Source organism: Apteryx mantelli, chromosome 21, assembly GCF_036417845.1.
Source record: "Apteryx mantelli isolate bAptMan1 chromosome 21, bAptMan1.hap1, whole genome shotgun sequence".
NCBI lineage: Eukaryota > Metazoa > Chordata > Aves > Apterygiformes > Apterygidae > Apteryx > Apteryx mantelli.
This window is the reverse complement of record NC_089998.1, coordinates 3,615,044-3,638,235: the sequence shown is the minus strand read 5'-3', so window position 1 is coordinate 3,638,235 and position 23,192 is coordinate 3,615,044. Positions and strand designations below refer to the sequence as shown.

Here is a 23,192-nt window from a genome sequence, read left to right as displayed (position 1 = left end):
TTTCCATGCGTGCCGCGCTATCAGATGGAGGCGATAAAATAAAACCGAGCAGCCGGGCTGTGCGGAGAGGAGGGCTGGGAGCCGTGATTCATGCTGAGAGAGACTTCGAAGGGAAGAATTCTCCTCCGGGGGAAATGCTAGTTATTAGGCTCTTTAAACGTGAAATTAAAACGCGGTGATTAAGGGCCCGGTGCCGCAAGCGCTGGTGGGAGCAGTCCCGGTTCATCCCGGCTCGCTGTGGAGCCGGCAGGGCGGATCTCCCAGCCAGATCCTCCGCCAGCCCCTTCGGAGCCGGGGCGCTCCGGGCCTTGGCAAGCCGAGCCTTGCGCCGGGGCCGCCCCATCTGCCCTGCGCGGAGGAAGCAGCCGGCTGCCAGGCTCCTGCGGTCGCTCCCTCCGGGGCGAGCCGCGTATCGGAGATGAGCCCTGCAGGAGGTGGGACGGGGCTCGAGATGAAACCGGGCGGCTCGCTTCAAAGCCGGGGGTGGAGGGCGCCTGACGAGCTGTCTGCGCCCGTTAATTAGTAACCTGCCGCAGCCGGGGCCGGTGGCCGGCTGCAGGGGAGGCTGCGCGCTCGCGGTCGCTCCAGCCGGGAGCGGAGGAGGTTAATCGCTAACCGGGAACGGGGCGGCGCGCTGCCTGTGTCACACTGCGCGGCGCGTCCGCGCCCGACGCTTGCAGGGTGTTTTCCCAGGGAGGCAGGGGCACGGCTGCCGCGCTGCAGCCGGAGCCGGACCTTGCCGCTCCATGCACGGCTTCGGGGAGTCCCTGTTTGGGATGCGAAGTTCGGATTGAGGCCGGTGAGGGTCTCGGTGGCCTGGCCGCGCTGCGGGAAGCCGGTGCCCCGCGCCATTCCCTCTCTCCCAGGCGCTAAGGGAGACATCCCGGCTGCGGCGGGGCGATGCGCCCACACCTGGTAGCAGATGACAGATCTGGCTCTTTCCTCCGCTCAGGTTTTGCGGGTCAGAACTGCGAGGAGAATATTGACGACTGTCCGGGCAACAACTGCAAGAATGGAGGCACGTGCGTGGACGGCGTCAATACCTACAACTGCCAGTGTCCGCCGGAGTGGACAGGTAACGCTGCCGCAGGGAGCGAGGCTGGAGCAGGTCCGAGCTGGGTCCTGCTCCGGGGGATGCCACGGGCAGGGTGGATAAAGCAATGTTGCATCACTGAGTGCAGAATTGCTCCTGTTGGGCACGAGGAGCCCTTCTCACTGCCCCTCGGATCTTGTGCCCGGGAGCGTGGGAGCGGCGTTTGTGTTGAGCCTCACGTTGGTGTCTCCTTGCCCTCGCAGGCCAGTACTGCACTGAGGATGTGGATGAGTGTCAGCTCATGCCCAACGCCTGCCAAAACGGAGGCACCTGCCACAACAACCATGGTGGCTACAACTGCGTCTGCGTCAACGGCTGGACTGGCGAGGACTGCAGCGAGAACATCGACGACTGCGCCATGGCTGCCTGCTTCCAGGGGGCCACCTGCCACGACCGGGTGGCCTCCTTCTACTGCGAGTGCCCCCACGGCCGCACGGGTGAGGCCCCCGTCCCGCGTTGCCCCTTGCAGGGGGGGTGTGGAGGGTGCATTGGGGTGGCTGGGAAGGACGTGGGCAGGCAGCTCCCCATGCATGCCCCGGGCTCTTCTCCTGGGCTGCTGGCTTCTACGTGATGATGGCAGAGGTCTCTGTGTGTCCTGACTTGCATGGCTAGCAGCCCTGACACGAGCGTGCCTGTTGCTCCCCAGGTTTGCTGTGCCACCTCGATGACGCCTGCATCAGCAACCCCTGCAACGAAGGCTCCAACTGCGACACCAATCCTGTCAACGGCAAGGCCATCTGCACCTGCCCTTCGGGCTACATGGGGCCAGCCTGCAACCAGGACGTGGACGAGTGCTCGCTGGGTGAGTGCTGGGAGCCGGCCCTGGCCCTGAAGGCTGAGGAGCTGGTGTAAAGAGAAGAGGAGCAGCTGGAGGAAGCGCAAGCGGGGACCTCGTGCGTGGCGGGGTGACTGTGAGCAGCTCTCTAACCGTGTCCTGTAAATGACGCTGGTATTTTTCAGGAGCCAACCCTTGTGAGCACGCGGGGAAGTGCATCAATACCCAAGGGTCCTTCCAGTGCCAGTGCCTGCAGGGCTACTCGGGGCCCCGCTGCGAGATAGACGTCAACGAGTGCCTCTCCAATCCCTGCCAGAACGATGCCACCTGCCTGGACCAAATTGGAGAATTTCAGTGCATCTGCATGCCCGGTGCGTAGAGGGGCTCTCGCGGCCTTGCTGCGTGCAGGCGAGGGGAAGGCTCCTGACATCCGTGAGCTTCAGCTCAGGATTGATTTGGGCTGGTAGCCGTGAGAGGCTTGTTTGCTTAGGGATGAAAGCGAAAAGAAAGAGCTCTCTGTTTGGTAAAGATCCTATGGTCTCCTGCGGCGATGGGGATATGGGGAACAGAGTTCAGCACCAGGATCAGGCTTTTTCTATGCTCTCCCTTTTGCAAACCTCGCTGGGCTGGGTGAGGCCAAGGGCAGGGTGGAGAACCACGGATTAACTCGTGCGTGAGGTCCATCAGCGGGGACACGGCTCCCGGGGGCCAGGGTCCCCCCAGGCGGCGATGCCCCATCCCAGCGGGGTGCTGACAGTGCCGCGGGTCTCTCGCCTGCAGGTTACGAGGGCGTTTACTGCGAGATCAACACGGACGAGTGCGCCAGCAGCCCCTGCCTGCACAACGGCAACTGCATCGATAAGATCAATGAGTTCCACTGCGAGTGTCTCACAGGTACGCGGGCATCGATCGCCGCCGCCGCCGCCGCCGCCGCCGCCGCCGCCGCCAGCCTTTGTAGTGGGAACAAAGCTGCAGCGAATCCCGCGCCCGGCGGCAACGCCGGCCGCCTGGATTGAAGCGCGGCGGAGCGAGGGCAGAGCGCAGCCGCTCGGGGAGGCGGCGCTCCTTTCATTTCGGAGCCGCCCGGCTTTCCAGCAGCCTGCGCTTTCGGGCTGTAAACTTCGCCGCGAGGCGCGTGCCCGTCCGGGGGAGAGGGGGAGGCGGCGCGCGGCCCCGCGGCGTCGGCGTGCCATTTCGGGGAGACTTGCCTCCCCGTCCGCGGGGCGATGGCGCCGGAGCAAATGGCCGCCCTCGGCCGAGCGGGGGCCCGGCCCATGGGAGCGAGGACGGGGAGGGGGATTAAAGCCCCTCGGCTTTGCACTTGAAAAGGCATCTCCTTGGGAAGGAGGGCTGGCTGGGCGAGAGGGGCCTCGCCAGCCAGCCGCTTTGAATGAGGTGTCAAAGTCACGGGGTGGAGCGGAGAATGGGGAGACGGTTAATCTGTGAAAGGCGGTTTTTGAAGTTCAGAGACTTTGCTCCTCTAGAGATGTAAATAAGATGTTGTCAGTGCTGGGTCACAGCCCCTCGTTCAGGGCCCCGTAGAGACGTCCCCATGGAAACCCGGCGCCCGCCCTGGGAAACGCCGGGACCGTCCGCGGGAGACGCTCCCCGGCTGCCCGAGGGACCCGCGGAGGAATCCATTAGCTGGATTTGCACGTTTTGGGGAGGAAAGGGAGGAGGGGGGAGAGCTCGCTTTCTGCCCCGCTCCCGGCGTGGAACCGGGGCCGATCCCGATCCCGGCTCCCGGCACGGCGATGCCGCGGCCGGGGGATGCGACCCTTGCCTCCCGCTCAGGCTTCAACGGGCACCTGTGCCAGTTCGACGTGGACGAGTGCGCCAGCACCCCCTGCAAGAACGGCGCCAAGTGCCTGGACGGCCCCAACACCTACAGCTGCGAGTGCGCCGAAGGTGAGGCCGAGAAAGCCGCGGCCTGGCCTGAAACAGCGCTACCGCATTATTATTATTATTATTTTTTTTTTAATGAGGAAAATGCCCGCTCGTTGTCCCCCCCACACACACACACACCGCCCCGAGGAGGGGTTTCAAGCCCTCGCTGCTGCCGGGAGGGAGGGCTGCAGCCGCCTCTCCGCTGCGGGGGCCGCGGGGCGAAACCTGAGGCGCGGCGGCGCGCAGCGCCGGCCCCGGGCGAACAGTGGCTCTTTTGTGGAGCGGCTCCCGCCAGAAATCTTCCAGCTGAATGGCCTCTAATTAGTGTCTCGCTAATGCCAAGCCCCCGATGAAAAGCAGCTATGTGGGCTCGGCGGGGCCCGCTCAAAGCCCCACTTTGTCCTCGCCCCTCCGCCCCCCCAGCCCGTGGCCCAGGGAGGGAGGGAGGGAGGGAGCCGGGGACTTGCGGGGGGGGTCGGTGGTTATTCGGGGGGTGCCCGGCTCTCCCCCCCCACCACCACCGGCATTGTGTCCGCGGGACAAAGCCCCACTCGGAGAGGAGGAGGAGGAGGGGGGGGGGAGGCAGCGGTCGCCCACGGCCTGACGCCGGCCTCCTTCCCGCTCTCCTCCACTCCGGCGATGGCGGCGGCGACGCCAGGCTTCGCCGGCGCCCACTGCGAGATCGACGTGGACGAGTGCGACCCCGACCCCTGCCACTACGGCACCTGCAAGGACGGCGTCGCCGCCTTCACCTGCCTCTGCCAGCCGGGCTACACGGGCCACCGCTGCGACGTCAACATCAACGAGTGCCAGAGCCAGCCCTGCAGGAACGGCGGCACCTGCCAGGACAGGAACAACGCCTACCACTGCCTCTGCCTCAAGGGCACCACGGGTGAGGAGCCACCAGCGCCCCGCGTGTCCAGCCGTCCCTGTCCCAAGCCCAGAAACGCGCGCGGGGGGCTGGGACGAGTTTTCCCAGTTGGGAAAGCAGCCGCGAAGCCTGGAAATGCTTCGTCGTGGGGCAGAGGCGGCCCTGAGCCCGACCTGCTCGTTTGGGCCACGTCGGCGGGGCCCCGGGGGCCTTGGAAACACCTCGCTAAACATCTTCCCACTCCTTCCTCCTGCTCCTTCCTCCTGCCCTGTTTCCCCCTCCAAGGGCCCAACTGCGAGATCAACCTGGACGACTGCGCGAGCAACCCCTGCGACTACGGCAAGTGCATCGACAGGATCAACGGCTACGAGTGCACCTGCGAGCCGGGCTACGCAGGTGAGAGCCGCGCCGCCGCCATCGCTGCCGTCCTCGCGGCCAGCTTTCGCCCCGGCTGGCCGGGCAGGGATCCGAGCCGGGGGCAGGCGAGGCCCGTCAGAGCGGCGAAGCTCCTCGGGAGCTGTCTCTGCTCCCCGCCCCGGACCTCCCGCTTGTTGGAAGCGAGTGATTTCAGCCCAGGCTAAAAAAAAAAAAAAAAAAAAAATCAAAGGGCTTCGGGTGGCGTTAATTCGACTCCTGGCGCATCCACTCCCATGGGTATCGGGTTGCCGCCTCGTCTAACTGGTTTGTTTGATGGCCGCTGGAAAGCGCGCAGGGCTCGGGTAGGCGCAGGCCCCCGCTGGCTCCCCGCTCGCCTGCGGCAGGGCCGCCGGGCTGCGCGGCCCCTTTGTGCTCCTGCTGCCGCCGGGAGCCGCCAACAAGGCCCAGCTTTGTCGCCCGCGGCAGGTAGGGTTACGGGCCGAGGTCGGGCCTCCGCGCTGTTCGCTGCCGGGCCAGCGCCGCCCAGGGCACGGCCTCCTCCCGGCTGCATTTAATTAAGCGAAGGGGACCGTGCGGCGGCGTGAAGTCACCTTGCGCCGAGGGCCGGCCGGGCTGGCACGCGTCCCCGCGGGCAGGCTCGCGCCTCTGCCAGCCGTGCCGCCGCCGCGGTCGGAGGGGGATTTGCCCTGCCTGCGTGCCCCGGGAGGCCGCGCACGCCTGCGGTGCCGTGTGTCGCGTTTCACGGCTCTTCCCTTTCCCAGGGCGGATGTGCAACATCAACATCGACGAGTGCTCCAGCAACCCTTGCCACAACGGGGGCACGTGCAAGGACGGCATCAACGGCTTCACGTGCCTCTGCCCCGAGGGCTTCCATGACCCCAAGTGCCTGTCCGAAGTGAACGAGTGCAACAGCAACCCTTGCATCCATGGGAAATGCCATGACGGGCTCAACGGGTAGGCTGGAGGGCACGCGTGCCGCTGTGCGTGCTCGGATCCAAGGGTAGCCCCAGGAAAGTGGGGGGTCACGGTGGGTCAGATACAGGACAAGCATCCGTCCCCAGTGTCGGTGCTATTCCATGCTCTGCGCTAGTCCTGGAGGACGTTTCTCTATATAAACATGATTGGGGGTTGGCTTTGCCACAGTAACTACATGAAGGCTGATGACGGTGTGGGGGCAAGGTCCGACCAGATCCTGCGCCTTACGCTCTAAATTTTCCCCAAAGCTACAGGTGTGATTGCGACCCAGGCTGGAGTGGGACGAACTGTGACATTAACAATAATGAGTGCGAATCCAATCCCTGCATGAACGGTGGCACCTGCAAGGACATGACCAGTGGCTACATCTGTACCTGCAGGGAAGGGTTCAGTGGTAAGGACAAAGCCAAGGATGCTGCCCCATTCCTTCCATGGCGGGGCCTGGGTGGGAGCTTTGGGTGGACATGCCCATGATGCTGGGTGCACTGGAGGCTTCACGGTGTAGATAAGAGATGCCTGGTCTTGATGGGAGAGGTAGTAATGCAAATTATCTTAGGGTCCTTCAACAGAGTACAGGCTCCCACAGCTTTAGCTAAGAGTGGAAGGTGCTTCAAGGGTGATGGGTGGGCTGCTGCTGTCATCAACGCATCCCAGCCTACCCTTGGCCCCCTCCCACGATGACACCTCAAGCAGAGCCGGTGTCTCACATACGTTTGTTTTTTTTTTTTTAACGCAGGACCCAATTGCCAGACCAATATCAACGAATGCGCTTCCAACCCATGTCTGAATCAGGGGACGTGCATTGACGACGTCGCTGGCTACAAGTGCAACTGCCTCCTGCCCTATACAGGTGAGACAGCAGGTAGCTCCCCCCACCAGCAGCGGTACTCAGTCCCCCGGGCTCCCGCAGGGCCGATGCTTCGTGTGTAATTGCAAATCAGCCTCTGATGCACGTGCAACGAACCTGCTCTTCAGCAGGCAGAAATCCTTAGCGCTGACCAGCTTGCAGCGGCTGCGGGTTCAGGGCTGCCCGCGGTGTGCGTGGCCGCATGCAGGGCAGCAGTGGTGGCGGCGGCGGCTCCACCTCCCCGCGCCACGGCCCAGCCCGGCCTCACTAGAGGAAATGTGAAGGAGCTTTCGGAAGCAGTCGGCCAGGGCTTCCTCCCTTCCCTCCTCCTCAAGGGGACCTAGCACAGAGAAGCGAGGGCTGCTTGGCCGCAGTGGCCGGAGCCTGTCCAGGGAGCGGCGGGGGAAAACGTGCAGCAGCTGCTCCAGCTCGGCCCTGTTGCCTTTGCGGGTCTGTGCAGCGAGCAGCCCTAGTTACCCGCTCCGATTTGCTGGAAAAACAGAGCTCAGCCTGGCCGCGCGAGGGCCTGTGGCCGGGGGGGATTCTGCTGACCCGATTCCTGTTTGCCGGCCTCCCGCTTCCTCTTGCACAAATCGGCAACCTGTGCACAATTGTAGGAAGTCGTGACCCATTTCCCGTCTTCGGCAGTAGCCATAGAAACCCCTGGGGGGATGGGGAAGGGGTGAGGCAGGGAGTGGAAGGCTCTGGAAAATAGCAAGGGCCAGTTTGGGAGATACTGGCTGACAAGGAAGATAAGGGCTTGCAGGGAATGTGTCCCTTGGCTGGGCGTAAACAGGAAAAGCAGCTGAGTGAGGGAGCACGAGGGGGGAAAAGACACCCCAAACTGCACTTCCCTTCCAAATGAAGCATGCAGCTTTTTAATGGACCCCAGGCTGTAACAATTTAAGGGATTCAAGGGGAGCTAGGGTCGCAGAGGACCCAGGGGTGGTGGAGAGACCCAGCCCTCCCAACTCCTTCCAGCGGTGCTGGAAGGCATCCAGGAGGCTGGTCCCATGGACCTGCGGCCTCCGTCTGCTGAGCTCGGCCCCTGGGGCTGCAGGGGAAGCCCGAACCCCTGCCCGAGGGCTGGAAGCAGCTCAGGACATCTGGGGAAGGTGCTGGGCGTAGTGAGAAGATCGTGGGCCCTGCCACCTTTCGCTTCCGGGGGATGAGAGGGTGTTGGCGGGCCTTCAGCCCTTTGTGTCTGTCCCATCGCAGGAGCCACGTGTGAGGATGTGCTGGCCCCTTGCGCCGACGGCCCCTGCAAGAACGGTGGTGAATGCAGGGAGTCAGAGGACTACGAGAGCTTCTCCTGCGGTTGCCCATCCGGCTGGCAAGGTACCAGGACACGGCCAGGGCTTGGCCTGGCGTTTCCACACCAGGAGAGTCCGAGCCAGCGGGGTTGATCATAACTAGCCTCCTCGGGCGCTTTGCTTTCCTCAGCTACTTGGGGAATGAAAGAACAAAGAGGGGAGGGAGCGTTGCCTGGGAGTGAGAGCAGGGGTGTGGAAACCGGGCATGTGGCTGCCTGCGTGGCCCGTCAGCGGGGAGTAGCCTGCACTATGCCCATCCTCACAGGAGCTTCAGACCTTCCCTATTGCTCAGCGGAGATAAATCGGACATGGCTCATCACCCGTCCCCGTTCACAAGGGCTGTTTGCTGCGAGGGCTCCAACCCCTGGTTTGAACTGGGCAGTGATGGGACACTTCCAGGGCCAAGGCAGCAGCGTCCCTCGGGCTCTTGCCGGTGCTTCCCAACCCCTTAGCATCTGTGCCGCTCTGTCTCGCAGGTCAGACGTGCGAGATCGACATCAACGAGTGTGTGAAGAGCCCTTGCCGAAACAGCGCCACTTGCCAGAACACCAACGGGAGCTACCGCTGCCTTTGCAAGGCAGGCTTCACCGGTCGCAACTGCGACACCGATATCGATGACTGCAAGCCAAGTAAGAGCACGGGCCGCTCTGCGGAGCGCTCTCAGCCCTGCCCTGAGCCGTCAGCTTCTCTGCCCCTCCTGGGCCTGAGATGAGCCCTCCCTGTGCAGAGGAGGGCTGCTGCCTCTACTCAGGTCCAGGCCATGGCACAAGGAGAGGGCTCCCATGGGGCCAAGTCCGGCTCAGAGGCGTTTTGAACGTCTCAAGCATGCCTCAATCAATCTGCGTCAATTCAAGGCAAAGCGGTAGCCGACAGGAAGGAGATTATGGGGGGAAGTGATGCTCAGACAGTGAGCAAGTGTGTCCTGTGCACCCTCCTTGCTCTGCGTTCCCAGGTGGCTCCTTACTGAGCTGGCCTCAGCCTGTCTGCTGGCTCTGTCCCTGCCCTCTGCACAGCAGAAGGACCTGTGCTCTGGGGCAGTGCTGCAGGGCAGCTTCTAGACAGGGCTGTTGTGCTGGGGCTGGACCCATTACATATTGATGTGCCTGTCCCTTCTATGCAGATCCGTGCCACAACGGTGGCTCCTGCTCTGATGGTGTTGGCACCTTCTTCTGCGAGTGCCTGGCTGGTTTTCGTGGGCCCAAGTGCGAAGAAGACATCAACGAGTGTGCCAGCAATCCCTGCAAGAATGGTGCCAACTGCACTGACTGCGTCAACAGTTACACCTGCACTTGCCCCTCCGGTTTCAGTGGGATCCACTGCGAGAACAACACACCTGACTGCACAGAAAGGTACTGGCCAGGAGATGCCAGGCACGGTTCTTGCCATGGGCTCAGCCTTTATCTGGGCTGCCTGTGCTGATTCAGGGTTCAAACAAGGGACCAAAGTCCCTGTACTGCCCTGTAACCTTAGGCAAAGCCTTGCAAAGGGCCAGTTGCTCGTGCTCTGCGCTCGCAGGGCCTCGCTGCTGGGGCCTCAGCACGGGGCACCTCAGCTGAGGGCAAACCACAGTGACTCATGGGAATGTGATGTTTGTGTTCCCAGCTCCTGCTTCAATGGAGGGACCTGTGTGGATGGCATCAACACCTTCACCTGCATGTGTCCGGCTGGCTTCACGGGCAGTTACTGTGAGCACGACATCAATGAGTGCGACTCAAAGCCATGCCTGAATGGGGGCACTTGTCAGGACAGCTACGGGACATACAAGTGCACTTGTCCCCAGGGTTACACTGGGCTCAACTGCCAGGTACAGAACACTTGGCCTCTTGGTTACCCCAGCATCTCTCACGCTGCTGATCCCAGTGGCTGTCAATATACGCTGGCTGTATCTGACCTTCCATCCCTTGCTCTCCTCTCCCTAGAACCTGGTGCGCTGGTGCGACTCCTCTCCCTGCAAAAATGGAGGCAAGTGCTGGCAGACCAACAACCTGTACCGCTGCGAGTGCAACAGTGGGTGGACAGGGCTCTACTGTGATGTCCCCAGTGTCTCCTGCGAGGTGGCTGCTAAGCAGCAAGGTAATTCCCTGCCATCACTGTCTGCTCCCCTGCAGCCATGTGCAGCCTCAACAGGGCTGGGGTTGTATCCCCAGGAATAGTCACCTGCACTGCTGGGCTCTGCAGCTGAGTTCTGTTTTGGGGGATCTTTGGCACAATGCAGAATGATCTCAAGGACTACTGTAAAGTGCACCCACCACCCCAGAGGCTGCAATCCTGGCTGCACGTCCCCGGTGGGACACATGGGATGAAGTGTGGCCAGGATGTGGTTCTGTGGTGCTTGGCTATTGCTGAGGTCCCTGTGTCTCACTGTGCTCTCTCCCTGGCAGGCATCGATGTAGCACATCTCTGCAGGAACTCAGGGCTCTGCGTGGACACTGGCAACACTCACTTCTGCCGCTGCCAGGCCGGCTACACTGGCAGCTACTGCGAGGAGCAGGTGGACGAATGCTCCCCCAACCCCTGCCAAAACGGAGCCACCTGCACAGACTACCTGGGAGGCTATTCTTGTGAGGTGGGTGCCACGGTGGAGACTGCGCCCCGCAGCAGAGAGGGGCAGGGCTCTGGGGTGCTTCCCTGCCTGCAGCTGTTCTATCATTGATGGAATCAGATCACAGCCTGTTCTGTGCTTTGAGATCCACTGGAGGAAAGTGCCAGTTACTGCCTGCCTTCTGCAAAAGGAGCTGCCCAAACTTCAGACTGGCATAATGCCTCTTTGCCAAATTAAAGGCTGAGGGTGTTCCCTGGGTTTCTTTTGCAGCTGCTCTCCCATGCAGTGCTGTGGCACAGGGTGAGGGCAGCGAAGGCTGCGTTTGGCCCTTTCAGTCAGGTTATGATAGCTCCCGAGGGCAGGGGCTGGAATAGATCAGGCATTCGCATATCCCAGGAATCATTTGGGACCTCCAGACTGAGTGGGACCATTACTGGAGTGAACATCTCTAATAGTTCCCCTCTTCCCTCCTTGCAGTGTGTGGCTGGTTATCATGGAGTTAACTGTTCAGAAGAAATCAATGAATGCTTGTCCCACCCATGCCAGAATGGAGGAACCTGCATCGATCTCATCAATACCTACAAATGCTCCTGCCCCAGAGGGACTCAAGGTAAATTAATTCCCCAGGCTGGGGCATTAGCGGGCTGAGTACTGATATCCTTGATATCTGCTCATTAGCCGCTCAGGCTAGCAGAAGCAAATGCAACGGTAGAGGTTTGCGTTTGCTTGCTAGCTTAGCCGTCAAGGCCGCGTAACCTTGGACTCGAGCTGCATGGTGCTGCGCGCTTCCTGCCAGAGCAGTGGCTCAGACTGCCATTGAGCTGGTCAGGCTCAGCCCTCTGCAGGGAGGTTCACTCAAGGGACCCCCGTCCACCCCGATACTGTTTGATGAGCTGTGTGGGTTGTTCCCCCATTTCTCTAGGGGTGCACTGTGAAATCAATGTGGATGACTGCAGCCCTTTCTTTGATCCTGTCACCCTGGGGCCCAAGTGCTTTAACAATGGCAAGTGCACGGATCGGGTAGGTGGCTACAGCTGCATCTGCCCCCCTGGCTTTGTAGGGGAGCGCTGCGAGGGAGACGTCAACGAGTGCCTGTCCAACCCCTGCGACGCGCGCGGCACCCAGAACTGCGTGCAGCGTGTCAATGACTACAAATGCGAGTGCCGGCCTGGCTACACAGGTGAACACCATGTCCTTCCCACTCCCACAGCACCCAGCCCTGCAGCCCCCAGCCATCTCACATGTGTTCCTCTGTGTCTCACACGTGTTCCTCTCCCTTTGCAGGGCGCCGCTGTGACACGGTGGTAGATGGTTGTAAGGGCAAACCCTGCAGGAACGGCGGAACGTGTGCAGTTGCCAGCAATACTGGCCGTGGCTTCATCTGTAAATGCCCCCCGGTAGGTATCCGCTCCTCTCTAGTGGTGAGCAGTGCACAGGCCTAGGATATTGCATGAGCCCTGCAAATCAGCCCCTTGCAGAGAGCTAAGATATCACCAGTTTGGGGGATCCTTTCTTTCCAGCAGTAGGTAGAGGCTCCCCCAACAGTCGGAGAGTAAAGGGCCCAGTATAGCCCCAGAGGCTATAGCCTCTGGGGGTAGCTAGGTGCAAGCATGGAAGAGGAGAGGGTTTGTTGCGGGTGTTCACTACAGGGGGGGGTGTATCCATATCCTCCTCACCAGTAACGAGGCTGGGTCACTGTCAGAGAGAAGGAGGTGGCTGAGCCCTAAGGGTATGGCTCTGTTGCACAGACTCCCTTCCACCTTGCCTGATGGACCATTATTTGTGCCATGTGCAGTTGGACCAGCCAGCTTTGGAGAAGAGCCCCCTTTCATTTTGAGGGGGATGGTCTAACAAGGTTTATGCTCTGGACCGTCACTAGTTTCAGGGGAAGCCCCAGAGCTATGCTCTGTTTATGTCTATCTGATTCACTAGGTTTGTGCCCAGTTTCCCAGAACATGTGAGTGTTTTATGCTACTCACAGGACTGCATCAGTGATCCTAACTCCTTCCTTGCTGTCACCTCCCCAGGGTTTTGTTGGTGCCACTTGCGAGAATGACTCCCGCACCTGTGGGAACTTGCACTGCCTGAATGGTGGCACCTGCATCTCCATCCACAAGAGCTCCAAGTGCATGTGCACACCAGCCTTCACGGGTCCTGAGTGCCAGTACCCGGCCAGCAGCCCCTGCAATTCCAACCCCTGCTACAACGGGGGCACCTGCGAGTTCTTCAGCGATGCCTCCCCCTATTACCGGTGCAACTGCCCTGCAAACTTCAATGGCCTCAACTGCCACATCCTTGACTTTGATTTCCAAGGTGGGATTGGGCAGGATATCATCCCACCCAAAATCGAGGAGAAGTGTGAGATTGCAGTTTGTGCAGGGTACGCCGGCAACAAGATCTGTGATGGGAAATGCAACAACCACGCGTGCGGCTGGGATGGAGGTGACTGCTCCCTCAATTTCAATGACCCCTGGAAGAACTGCTCCCAGTCACTGCAGTGCTGGAAGTACTTCAACGATGGCAAGTGTGACTCTCAGTGCAACAACGCTGGCTGTCTGTATGATGGCTTTGACTGCCAGAAGTATGAAGGGCAGTGCAAGTAAGTGACTTGCTCCTTGGCCCTCTTGCTTTAAAGCCGTGACCTCATGTTGATCATCTGGGGATATTTTCTGGTTGTATATGCTAAAGCTCCAAAGTTCAGACTTGTTATTTTATAGCTTATTTTGCTTTCCATGTGCTGTTCTGCTATATATGGGGCTGCATCTCAAGCCACCATGCTTCCCTGTGGTGTTACTGAGTTTTACGTCCACTTAGAAGCTTTCTGTGTTTGCCTCTCTCTGGATTGCTTCCCTAACCTTGCCTGTATCGTGCCACAGTGAATTTCCTCCATGCCATCTTTGCTCGATCCACCATCCCCTGCAGGCATTCACCACTAAATTCTGTAGCCCACTGTAGTAACACAGTGAGTTTTAGTGTAATGAGAGCTCAGATGGAAGACCAGCCAAAAATATGATGATGTTAGCATCCAGGCATTTACCAAACATTGTCTTTGGCAACAGCAGGAACTCAATCCCAGATTCCTGGACAAACTCTGGTTTGAGAAACTATTCTGTGTCCCTGTATCTTCTCTGAGTCACAGTAATTTGTCCTTGCCTTTTCTGGTGTCTAAAATGCTGCTTATAATTTAACAGCTGCTATCCTTCACCCCCAGAGGTGTACAGTTTGCAGCGCTGCATGAAACAATTCCCTTTTATGTAAATCAGTTTAGCGTCCATCAGGATGAGCAGTACTTACATGAAAGAGATATCCTTGTGAAACAGAGATTATTTTCTCAGCAGATAGGTAATCTGAGCAGTACTTAGTCTAATATATCCTTCTGCCTTTCTTTTTTTTCTGCCCAGCCCTCTGTATGATCAGTACTGTAAAGATCACTTCTCAGATGGTCACTGTGACCAGGGCTGCAATAATTTTGAGTGTGAATGGGATGGTCTGGACTGTGCAAACAATATGCCAGAGAAGCTTGCGGACGGCACTCTGGTCGTGGTGGTCCTGATCACTCCGGAGAACCTGAAGAACAATTCCTTCAATTTTCTCCGGGAGCTGAGCCGCGTGCTGCACACCAACGTGGTCTTCAAGAAGAACCCCGAGGGAGAGTATATGATCTTTCCATACTATGGCAATGAGGAAGAGCTGAAAAAGCATTACATAAAGAGGTCAACAGAGGACTGGTCAGATATGTCTAGTGCTGTCATCAACAAAGTAAAGACCAGCCTCTACTCCAGAGCTGGCAGAAGGCAGAAGAGAGAGCTGGATCAGATGGACATCAGAGGGTAAGGGGGATCAATGAGTTCTTTTTTTTGCTGAGCAGCCTTTGTTTTCTGTGTTGATAATAGTAACATGCTATGAAGAAAAGGATGTAGGCCAGATAATTGTATTTAGATGTTGCTTTCCGTATGAATAGAAACCGGATTTTGCTCTTATGTGGGAAAAGCGAGTGATTGCTCAGGAGTCCCTGATACAATGCTGCAACAACTCTCACGATTAAAGGAGTCTTGTGTATTGTTAGGAGCCGGGACTGGGCTGGGTGGGGCCTGGAAGCAGAGGCTGGTCTGACCATCTCTCTGATTTCAGGAAGTCATTAAGTTAAGCCTCAGTTTCTCCCTGGGAAATGCTTTCTATAGCTTTGTTGTAAAACTCAATTACTGCAAACTGTAAGTGTTTGGAGATCTTTGGTATAAACATATAGATCCAACCTTCTCTCTCTCTGTGGACTCAATCAAAAATCTTGAAACCAAAGGAGTTACAGCAAAAAAACTGATGTGAAAAGATCTTAAGGGCTCCCATACAGCATTCTTATTTAAGATGCTGTAGTGTCTGGGTAATTTTAAAGCACTGTTAAGCAGAGACTCCCCTGCATTCCTGTAGACAAGGAGTTAGACTTCACTTCATTCAGATAAATCCAATAGACCATCGGCGTGAGCTGCAGGGCTTGGGCCACAAAGAAGCAAAGAAATGGGTTCCCACCTTCTAATAGCCACTGATGTAGGGTTAAGGAGGGAAGGGAGACAGGTCTTATCTATCTTTTCAGTGTGATCATCCCTCCTTATTTTTCATTGACTCTTCTCTCACACAGATCCATCGTTTACTTGGAAATTGATAACCGTCAATGCATCCAGTCCTCTTCCCAGTGCTTCCAGAGCGCGACCGATGTGGCGGCTTTCCTGGGTGCCTTGGCCTCCCTTGGCAACCTGAACATCCCCTACAAAATAGAAGCTGTTAAAAGTAAGTGCAGTTGGCCGGATGGAGACGAGAGACAACTGAAACTTTCCAGTCCTGTCCATGTCTAGTTATTTGTCAGCTGGCTCAGATAATGTATCTGGGCACAGTATGGTTTTAATAACCTTGCATTTAATTTTTCCTTAAGTCTGTTTTTTTTTAAATAATACAAAAATAGTTTATTATTTTTGCTTATTCCAGGTTTATTTCAAAATCATTATGCTATAAAAGTTTTTTAAAAAAAAAGAAAAAATCAACCAGCTCCAATCAATCAGTGACATGCAAGGAGTTGAAGTTTGTATCTTGAAAATCCCCCCTAAATCCTTTTGTCTTAACAGCTCAATGCGAGCGCAATGATTTGAAGTTTGCTAATCCTTTTCCTTAAAGGAGAAAAAAGTAAAGCTGTCTCCTGATGCAGCTGGCTTGTGCAGTGGAGAATTTGCCGATAGTTTGCAATTCTGATTAATAGCATATAAAATGACCTTATTTTGGGGGGGGGGGGGGGGAGGCTGATTTGGATCAGCCTTAGGTACCTTTATTAACTAATTTTGCTTCATTTCCACTCTGTCACTGGTTTGCTATGCAGCTTAATGTCTCAGCGTCTCTTTGTGCCCCACTGTTTTTTAGGTGAAACAGCTGAGCCCCCAAGGAACTCCCAACTGTATCCTATGTACGTGGTGGTGGCGGCTGTGCTGGTCTTGCTTGCTTTCATTGGAGTGGGGGTCCTGGTATCTCGTAAGCGGCGCAGGGAGCATGGGCAGCTTTGGTTCCCAGAAGGCTTCAAAGTGACAGAGTCGAGCAAGAAGAAGCGACGAGAACCACTTGGGGAGGATTCTGTTGGACTGAAGTGAGTAATCTGCTTGTTAACCCGTTAAACACAGCAGACTGGGGCTGTTTGGGAGCTCTTCTCAAAGAACCCGTTTGAGTTTTGTTCTTTAGTGCATCATATTGGTGTAATGGGGAGGAGGAAAATAAGGTTTCTTAGAGTCTTGCATGGGGAAAACAGTGTTTCAGTTTGGAGGAGGATTTAAATGCTTCATGGTCCATTTGAACTTGGTAAAAAAATAAATAAAAAATCAAAGAGAGCTTGAGGAGAGCTTTCTGGAAATTGCCTTGTTCATTTCTTGTTTCAGTTTTTGCATGTAGATAAACACAGTCTATCACACACCAGTTCTTGCACAGGAGTTAATTTCTTGCATGGTTTTATTTTTAAAGACCTCTCAAAAATGCTTCGGATGGCACACTGATGGATGACAACCAAAATGAATGGGGTGATGAGGAGACCTTGGACACCAAGAAGTTCAGGGTAGGTTAACTGCAAGATTTCCTTTTTGTGTTGCAAATAGTCATTCGCTCGGTTTTGACTTGAAAGGAGCAGAGTGCTGTGAGACGCAACGGAATGGAGTACCCGTAGGGGCCCAGCCTGCGCTGCTCACCACTTCTGAAGGCTCCTTTTCAAACCCGTGTGTGACAAATGCAGCTTTGTGACTTGCAGAACTTTACAAGTTGCAACTCTGTTTCCGTCCTCCCAGCCCCGTCTTTTGCATTTTTCTTGGTGTTCATTTCCCTTTGTCCTTTCTCAGTTTGAGGAGCAGGCAATGCTCCCTGATACAGATGATCAGACAGATCACAGGCAGTGGACTCAGCAGCACCTCGATGCAGCTGACCTTCGCATATCCTCTATGGCACCTACTCCACCGCAAGGTGAAATCGATGCAGACTGTATGGATGTCAACGTTAGAGGTCCTGGTAAGGCGGAGTCCTTTCTTTTGCTGTGCTACTTGTCAGTTAATCTAAAATCCTCACTTACTCCTTGCAGATGAGCAGTCCCAGCCAGACCTACCTATTTCTATTTCTAATATGCCTGTCACTATCCTCTCAGCCAAATGTAAAGGAGTCAGTGCTAGCCATTCTTCTACGTCGCATGGTTACTGTTCTGCACGACTTAAAGAGAGAGACCCTATTACATTTTGCTTTCCATAAGATCTCTTTGTTTAATCACAGAGATGGAAATTAGAGGATACAGAAAAAGTATCTATTAAATCATCCAGCTTCTCTCTCTGCCAATCCGAGATTCCTCCCCTTCCGCCAAACTGCACATTTCAGGATCGTCTTTCACTTTAACTGTTTTAATAGTAAACAGATTTTTAACTATTGAAAACATTTGATCATCCCCCACCTTTGTGAATTTATCTTCTGAAATAATTAAAATATTTAAGGCTATGCTGTACTGTACCAGAGTTTGCTTTGAGACTTATAGACTGCACCTTGCATGTTGCAGTGTCCAAGCTTGCAGACAAAATAGGAAAACCAGTGAGTGATGAGATGCCACTAAGGAATTTCAGATCCATATCAGAGGAAGGATATTCATGTTTCATGTTTAGAAGCAGTCAGGAACTCAGTCTTTATGCACCCATGAGAATAAGCAGCTCTTGCAAGCAGAACATCTTGCTGAGCTGCCTGCATCACAGATGGGTAAAAAGCTTTTTTTCACTGAGTTTCTCTGTGTTTCCCAGACGGCTTCACCCCCCTCATGATCGCCTCATGCAGCGGTGGAGGGCTAGAGACTGGCAACAGCGAAGAGGAAGATGATGCCCCTGCGGTCATCTCAGATTTCATTTACCAAGGCGCCAGCTTACACAACCAGACCGACCGCACTGGTGAGACGGCGCTCCACTTGGCCGCCAGGTACTCTCGCTCCGATGCTGCCAAGCGCCTGCTGGAGGCTAGTGCCGATGCAAACATTCAGGACAACATGGGCAGGACTCCTCTCCATGCAGCGGTCTCAGCCGATGCCCAAGGAGTCTTCCAGGTACCTTCAACCTTTAGCCACCAGTCTCAGGGTGTTCTGCTGTCCTCCTCTATCTGTAGGAGAAAGCACTTGTGCTACATGTTGAGTCAGTCATACGACTGATCCTGCCCTTGCTTGAGGAAGTCATAACTTCAATGAGAATTTATTCTATAGAGTCAGTTTTGCCCTAGTAATCACTGCCCTGGCAAGGTACGGTGGTGAAGTCTTGAAGAGTGAAGCCTCTCTTACCTCAGCAAAGCATCAGTGCAAGCTTTCCCTTAGTCGCTTTCCTGATGCACACCTGCCCTGGACAGGGAGGGCTGACTCCAGGGACACTGCCCCTGGAAAGGGGTTGCTAAGCTCTGAGACGTGGGTATCCCTCTGGAGTCTCTGCCGTCTGTCTCTCTTAATGTTTGCATTTCCTGTACTTTGATCTTCTTGCGGCAGATTCTTATTAGAAACAGAGCAACCGATCTTGACGCCCGAATGCATGACGGGACCACTCCTCTGATCCTGGCTGCTCGCTTGGCTGTGGAGGGCATGCTGGAGGATCTGATCAACTGCCATGCAGATGTCAATGCTGTGGATGATCTAGGTACTGCAGGCAACTAAAACACATTCCTCCTCAGAAGCAGAAGGAAGGGGCTGCTTGCTGTTACTGTCACCGCTTGCTAATGCATCTTGTATTTCATGGTCTTCCTTCACAGGCAAGTCAGCACTGCACTGGGCAGCTGCTGTGAATAATGTTGAAGCCGCAGTAGTCCTCCTGAAGAACGGTGCCAATAAGGATATGCAGAACAATAAGGTAGGGGTCTTCTAGGCTGGCAAATACACAGGAGAAGAACTGTCTCATGAGTACATTAAAGGGTAATTTTTGCCTAAACTACAAGGCTGTCTGGCACTGAGATTCTTCTTTGGTTGTTCTGCTGTGATTGAAGCTGTTGGATTTAACTTGAAGTAGTAGTGTGGGATTTGGTCTTATGGGTGATGTTGATGGCCTGTGCAGTGCTTGGTGAGGGGTAGGATACGATGTTAGTGTGGCCATCTCCCTGCATGTTCCGGGTCACTCATAGGGTTCTTGGTTTGATATCAGTACAAAGAGATGGCTCAGCAGGATTAGAACAGGCAGCAGGAAAACCTCACCAGAGGAGGGACAGTTACAAGTCTCTCCCACCCAGTTCCATGGTTTTGGGCACGGAGCTCAGGATAGTATTAGCCAGGAGAATCTGTGAACATAAAGCCAACCGTCTTTGCTGGGTTTCTAGGAGGAGACCCCACTGTTCCTCGCAGCCAGAGAAGGAAGTTATGAAACAGCCAAAATCCTCCTGGACCACTTTGCAAACCGCGACATCACGGACCACATGGACCGGCTCCCGCGGGACATCGCACAGGAACGCATGCACCACGACATTGTGAGGCTGCTGGACGAGTACAACCTGGTGCGGAGCCCGCCACTGCACAACGGCCCGCTGGGGGCTCCCACGCTGTCCCCACCGCTCTGCTCTCCCAACAGCTACATCGGCAACCTGAAACCTGCCGTTCAGGGCAAGAAGGCCAGGAAGCCGAGCACCAAGGGCCTGAGCTGCAATGGCAAGGATTCCAAAGACCTCAAAGCCAGGAGGAAAAAATCACAAGATGGAAAAGGATGCCTGCTCGACAATTCCAGTGTATTGTCACCGGTAGACTCCCTGGAGTCGCCTCATGGGTACCTGTCAGATGTTGCCTCTCCTCCGTTGATGACCTCTCCGTTTCAGCAGTCCCCTTCCATGCCTCTGAATCATCTGCCAGGCATGCCTGATGCCCACATGAGCATCAACCACCTCAACATGGCTGGGAAGCAGGATATGGCCATGGGAAACTCCAGCAGGATGGCCTTTGATTCAGTGCCACCACGTCTCTCTCACCTGCCTGTCTCCAGTCCCAGCACAGTCATGAGCAGTGCCCCGATGAATTTCTCCGTCGGTGGAGCTGCCAGTCTGAATGGGCAGTGTGAGTGGCTCACGAGGCTGCAAAACGGCATGGTCCAGAATCAATATAATCCAATGAGAGGCAACATGCAACCAGGGACGCATCAGCAAACGCAAAGCCTTCAGCATGGCATGATGACCTCCCTGCACAATGGCTTGCCCACCACAAGTTTGTCACAGATGATGAGCTACCAGGCCATGCCTAACACCCGGCTGGCTTCCCAGCCTCACCTGATGCAGAGTCAGCAGCTACAGCAGATGCAACAACAACAGCTGCAGCAGCAGAACATGCAGCAGCAGCAGCAGTCCCAACAACCCCAGCAGCAGCCACCGCAGCAGCAGCCACAACAGCATCACAACCCCAGCTCCAATGCTGGTGGCCACATCAGCCAGAATTTCCTTGGTACCGAGCTAAGCCAGCCCGACATGCAGCCGGTGAGCAGCAGTACCATGGCAGTCCACACCATCTTGCCTCAAGATTCCCAGATGCTGCCCACCTCTCTGCCATCCTCCCTTGCACAGCCCATGACCACCACGCAGTTTTTAACTCCACCCTCTCAGCACAGTTATTCCTCCCCCTTGGACAACACTCCCAGCCACCAGCTCCAGGTGCCCGATCACCCGTTCCTAACACCATCTCCGGAGTCACCGGACCAGTGGTCGAGCTCCTCTCCTCATTCCAATGTGTCCGACTGGTCCGAGGGGATCTCCAGCCCTCCCACAAGTATGCAGTCACAGATGGGACACATCCCCGAAGCCTTCAAGTAAAAGACCATGTTTCAGAGACACTGATGCTCAGTGGGAGTTAGAAGCTCAAGGGAGATCTTTTTTAAAAGGACGCTGGATGCTTTTATTAAAGGATCCTTTTAAAATATGTTTTTATACGAAAATGAAAAGACAAATTAATTTTTTTTTTTTAGTATTTATTTATGTACTTTTTATTTTACATGAAACACTGCCTTTTTTATTTATATGTTCTATTGTTAAGAACTCAATGTGGGACACATCAGTTGTGTTCCAAGGAATCAAAAAATGAGATTTTTACGGAACATTCTCTTTTGGTTTTTGGGGGTTTTTTCATTGTGTTAATTTGAGAGGAAATGTTTATCTAAAGCTATAAGCAATGATTCATGATTCTGAAATGGCATTAATTTATTTTTTTCTTTTACAACCCAGAAAAAGATGTGAGAAAGAAAAGGGGGAGAATTAACTACAACTACCACTCTTTAGGGGGAAAAAAAAATTAAGTATGAACTGAATTTTGAAATGTACTTTAAAATGTTTCCTTGACTATTATATCGGAGAGGACATTTTATGGTACTGGTCATGAATCTTTGTTTAAAGTTTCAGTATTATATAGTTGTACATTTGCCTTGATAATAGAAATTCTTGTTCTCTCTCTTTTTATATATATATAAAAATATATATTTAAATGATTTTTATGATCAAAAAACCCAAGATTATAGACCTGTAACAACAGGTTCTAAGCTAAACAAAAAAATCTACAAAATATGAATGCTGCCCAAAAACTAGGAGTATTTGTCAAACTTTTTAAAAAAAGCAAACCCGTAACAGGAGTTTATACACACAGGAAACTTCATTTTACTTTAAATATCTTTACAGGCGATTTTTTTTGGTTTTGTTTTTTGCAGTTGAGTAACTGTTTAAGAAATAAACGCTGAGATTTGAACGTTTAGAACCACATCCTTATTTTAAGGATGGCCTTACCTATTTTAAAGAAGGCGCGTCTAGTAATGCGGACGGCCTGAGCAAGTACCAAGCATTATCACGCTGCCACCACCACGTGTTCGCCCGCACACGCAGGTCCTGCGGCAGCGCCGGCCGCGGGGGTCCAGCGCGGCGCTGCCGGGCGGGGGGACGCTGCCCGGCCGCAGCAGCGGGGCGGAGGGATAGCACAGCCGAGCCTGTGCTCGGAAACGTCGACATTCTGCTCGTGTTAGTCTGGAGTGATGCATCTTTTTTTATATTGATGTACACTTTTGTAGAGGTGTGGGGAACACACAAAAAGAAAAATATGTAAAATATAGTATACGCCTGTGGCAGATTTAATGTTTGTAAATATGTGTTGTTTTTTTTTTAAGAAAAGGTGGATTTTGTTTCAAAAATCTAAATGATCGAGTCTTAAATATATCATAAATATATCACCTTATAGAGGTGTTGGAATATCCCTCACTTGGCTGCAAAGTTAAGGAGATAGACTATGATTAGACATGCATATGAGACATGCAAATAGACAGCAGTTAATGAAGAAAACCTAAGAAAGGGGAAACATTCCTTGTTCCTTTTTATTAGAACACCAAATACAATGGATATTTCTCAAAGCACAAAGCTTTGTTGAGCACTCATCTTAGTTAACATTTCAGAGCGTTGTTATTGTGACATCCTTAACATGAGTGATTTAAACATCACGTGGCGTTAAATCTTCCTATGTTTTATAAACTAGAGTGTAGTTTAAGAAAAGATATCTTCTGTAATAAAGTTATCTACATGCAAAGTTGTAGTTTGCAAAAATGATGTATTTTTTTTGGTTAACTGATTTGCAATAAATGATGCTTCTGGGCATCTAGATTTTACTAAAACCGGAACTTAGCGTTTTTGTTGCGAACCGGTTGAAATGCTTCTGTGGCTCGACACCCGCTGTCCATCAGTACTGGCGGGCTCTTTCTTGGGACTACGTACTGGCGCTCTCCTAACATGTTGTTCCCTGACTTACGGCTCAGGGAGGGCTGTTGAACAAGGAAACCGACTCCTGGAGTTGGGCGAAGCTCTCCGTGCCTTCCGAAGTTTGGTGTGAGCGAGGCAGGAGGGGCTCTGAGAGGCCCTAGCGCAGAAGGGAGCCGACCCGGGCGGTCTCACCCGTGCTGCAGGCACGCTCGTGTCAGCGGGTGCCTCTGCCACTAGGTCCGGAGCTAAAATGGGAAGTAGTGAAAATATGTTTTGAGCAACCCTTTTTCAC

General features: G+C 54.5%; 1 protein-coding gene across 2 annotated transcripts in view; it reads left to right on the top strand.

Annotated features, from left to right (window-relative positions):
- Positions 1-22,815, top strand: part of NOTCH1 (notch receptor 1) — a 43,731-nt gene extending 20,916 nt beyond the window's left edge. Inside the window, exons 5-34 of one of the 2 annotated variants that reach the window (XM_067308802.1) lie at positions 953-1,075; positions 1,297-1,530; positions 1,740-1,895; positions 2,054-2,239; positions 2,649-2,762; positions 3,663-3,776; positions 4,414-4,647; positions 4,912-5,022; positions 5,766-5,958; positions 6,228-6,373; positions 6,716-6,829; positions 8,045-8,164; positions 8,616-8,768; positions 9,260-9,488; positions 9,742-9,943; positions 10,059-10,212; positions 10,521-10,705; positions 11,159-11,291; positions 11,742-11,861; positions 11,966-12,078; positions 12,709-13,280; positions 14,083-14,511; positions 15,315-15,463; positions 16,085-16,304; positions 16,673-16,763; positions 17,041-17,206; positions 17,974-18,269; positions 18,696-18,843; positions 18,956-19,053; positions 19,514-22,815. In XM_067308802.1, the coding sequence (XP_067164903.1) occupies positions 953-1,075; positions 1,297-1,530; positions 1,740-1,895; positions 2,054-2,239; positions 2,649-2,762; positions 3,663-3,776; positions 4,414-4,647; positions 4,912-5,022; positions 5,766-5,958; positions 6,228-6,373; positions 6,716-6,829; positions 8,045-8,164; positions 8,616-8,768; positions 9,260-9,488; positions 9,742-9,943; positions 10,059-10,212; positions 10,521-10,705; positions 11,159-11,291; positions 11,742-11,861; positions 11,966-12,078; positions 12,709-13,280; positions 14,083-14,511; positions 15,315-15,463; positions 16,085-16,304; positions 16,673-16,763; positions 17,041-17,206; positions 17,974-18,269; positions 18,696-18,843; positions 18,956-19,053; positions 19,514-20,983 (6,773 nt within the window). In that variant the 3' untranslated portion in view covers positions 20,984-22,815. Of the gene's footprint in view, positions 1-952; positions 1,076-1,296; positions 1,531-1,739; positions 1,896-2,053; positions 2,240-2,648; positions 2,763-3,662; positions 3,777-4,413; positions 4,648-4,911; positions 5,023-5,765; positions 5,959-6,227; positions 6,374-6,715; positions 6,830-8,044; positions 8,165-8,615; positions 8,769-9,259; positions 9,489-9,741; positions 9,944-10,058; positions 10,213-10,520; positions 10,706-11,158; positions 11,292-11,603; positions 11,862-11,965; positions 12,079-12,708; positions 13,281-14,082; positions 14,512-15,314; positions 15,464-16,084; positions 16,305-16,672; positions 16,764-17,040; positions 17,207-17,973; positions 18,270-18,695; positions 18,844-18,955; positions 19,054-19,513 lie in introns of both variants that reach the window. The other variant, XM_067308801.1, reaches the window with a different exon arrangement.
- The last annotated feature ends 377 nt before the right edge of the window (positions 22,816-23,192 follow it).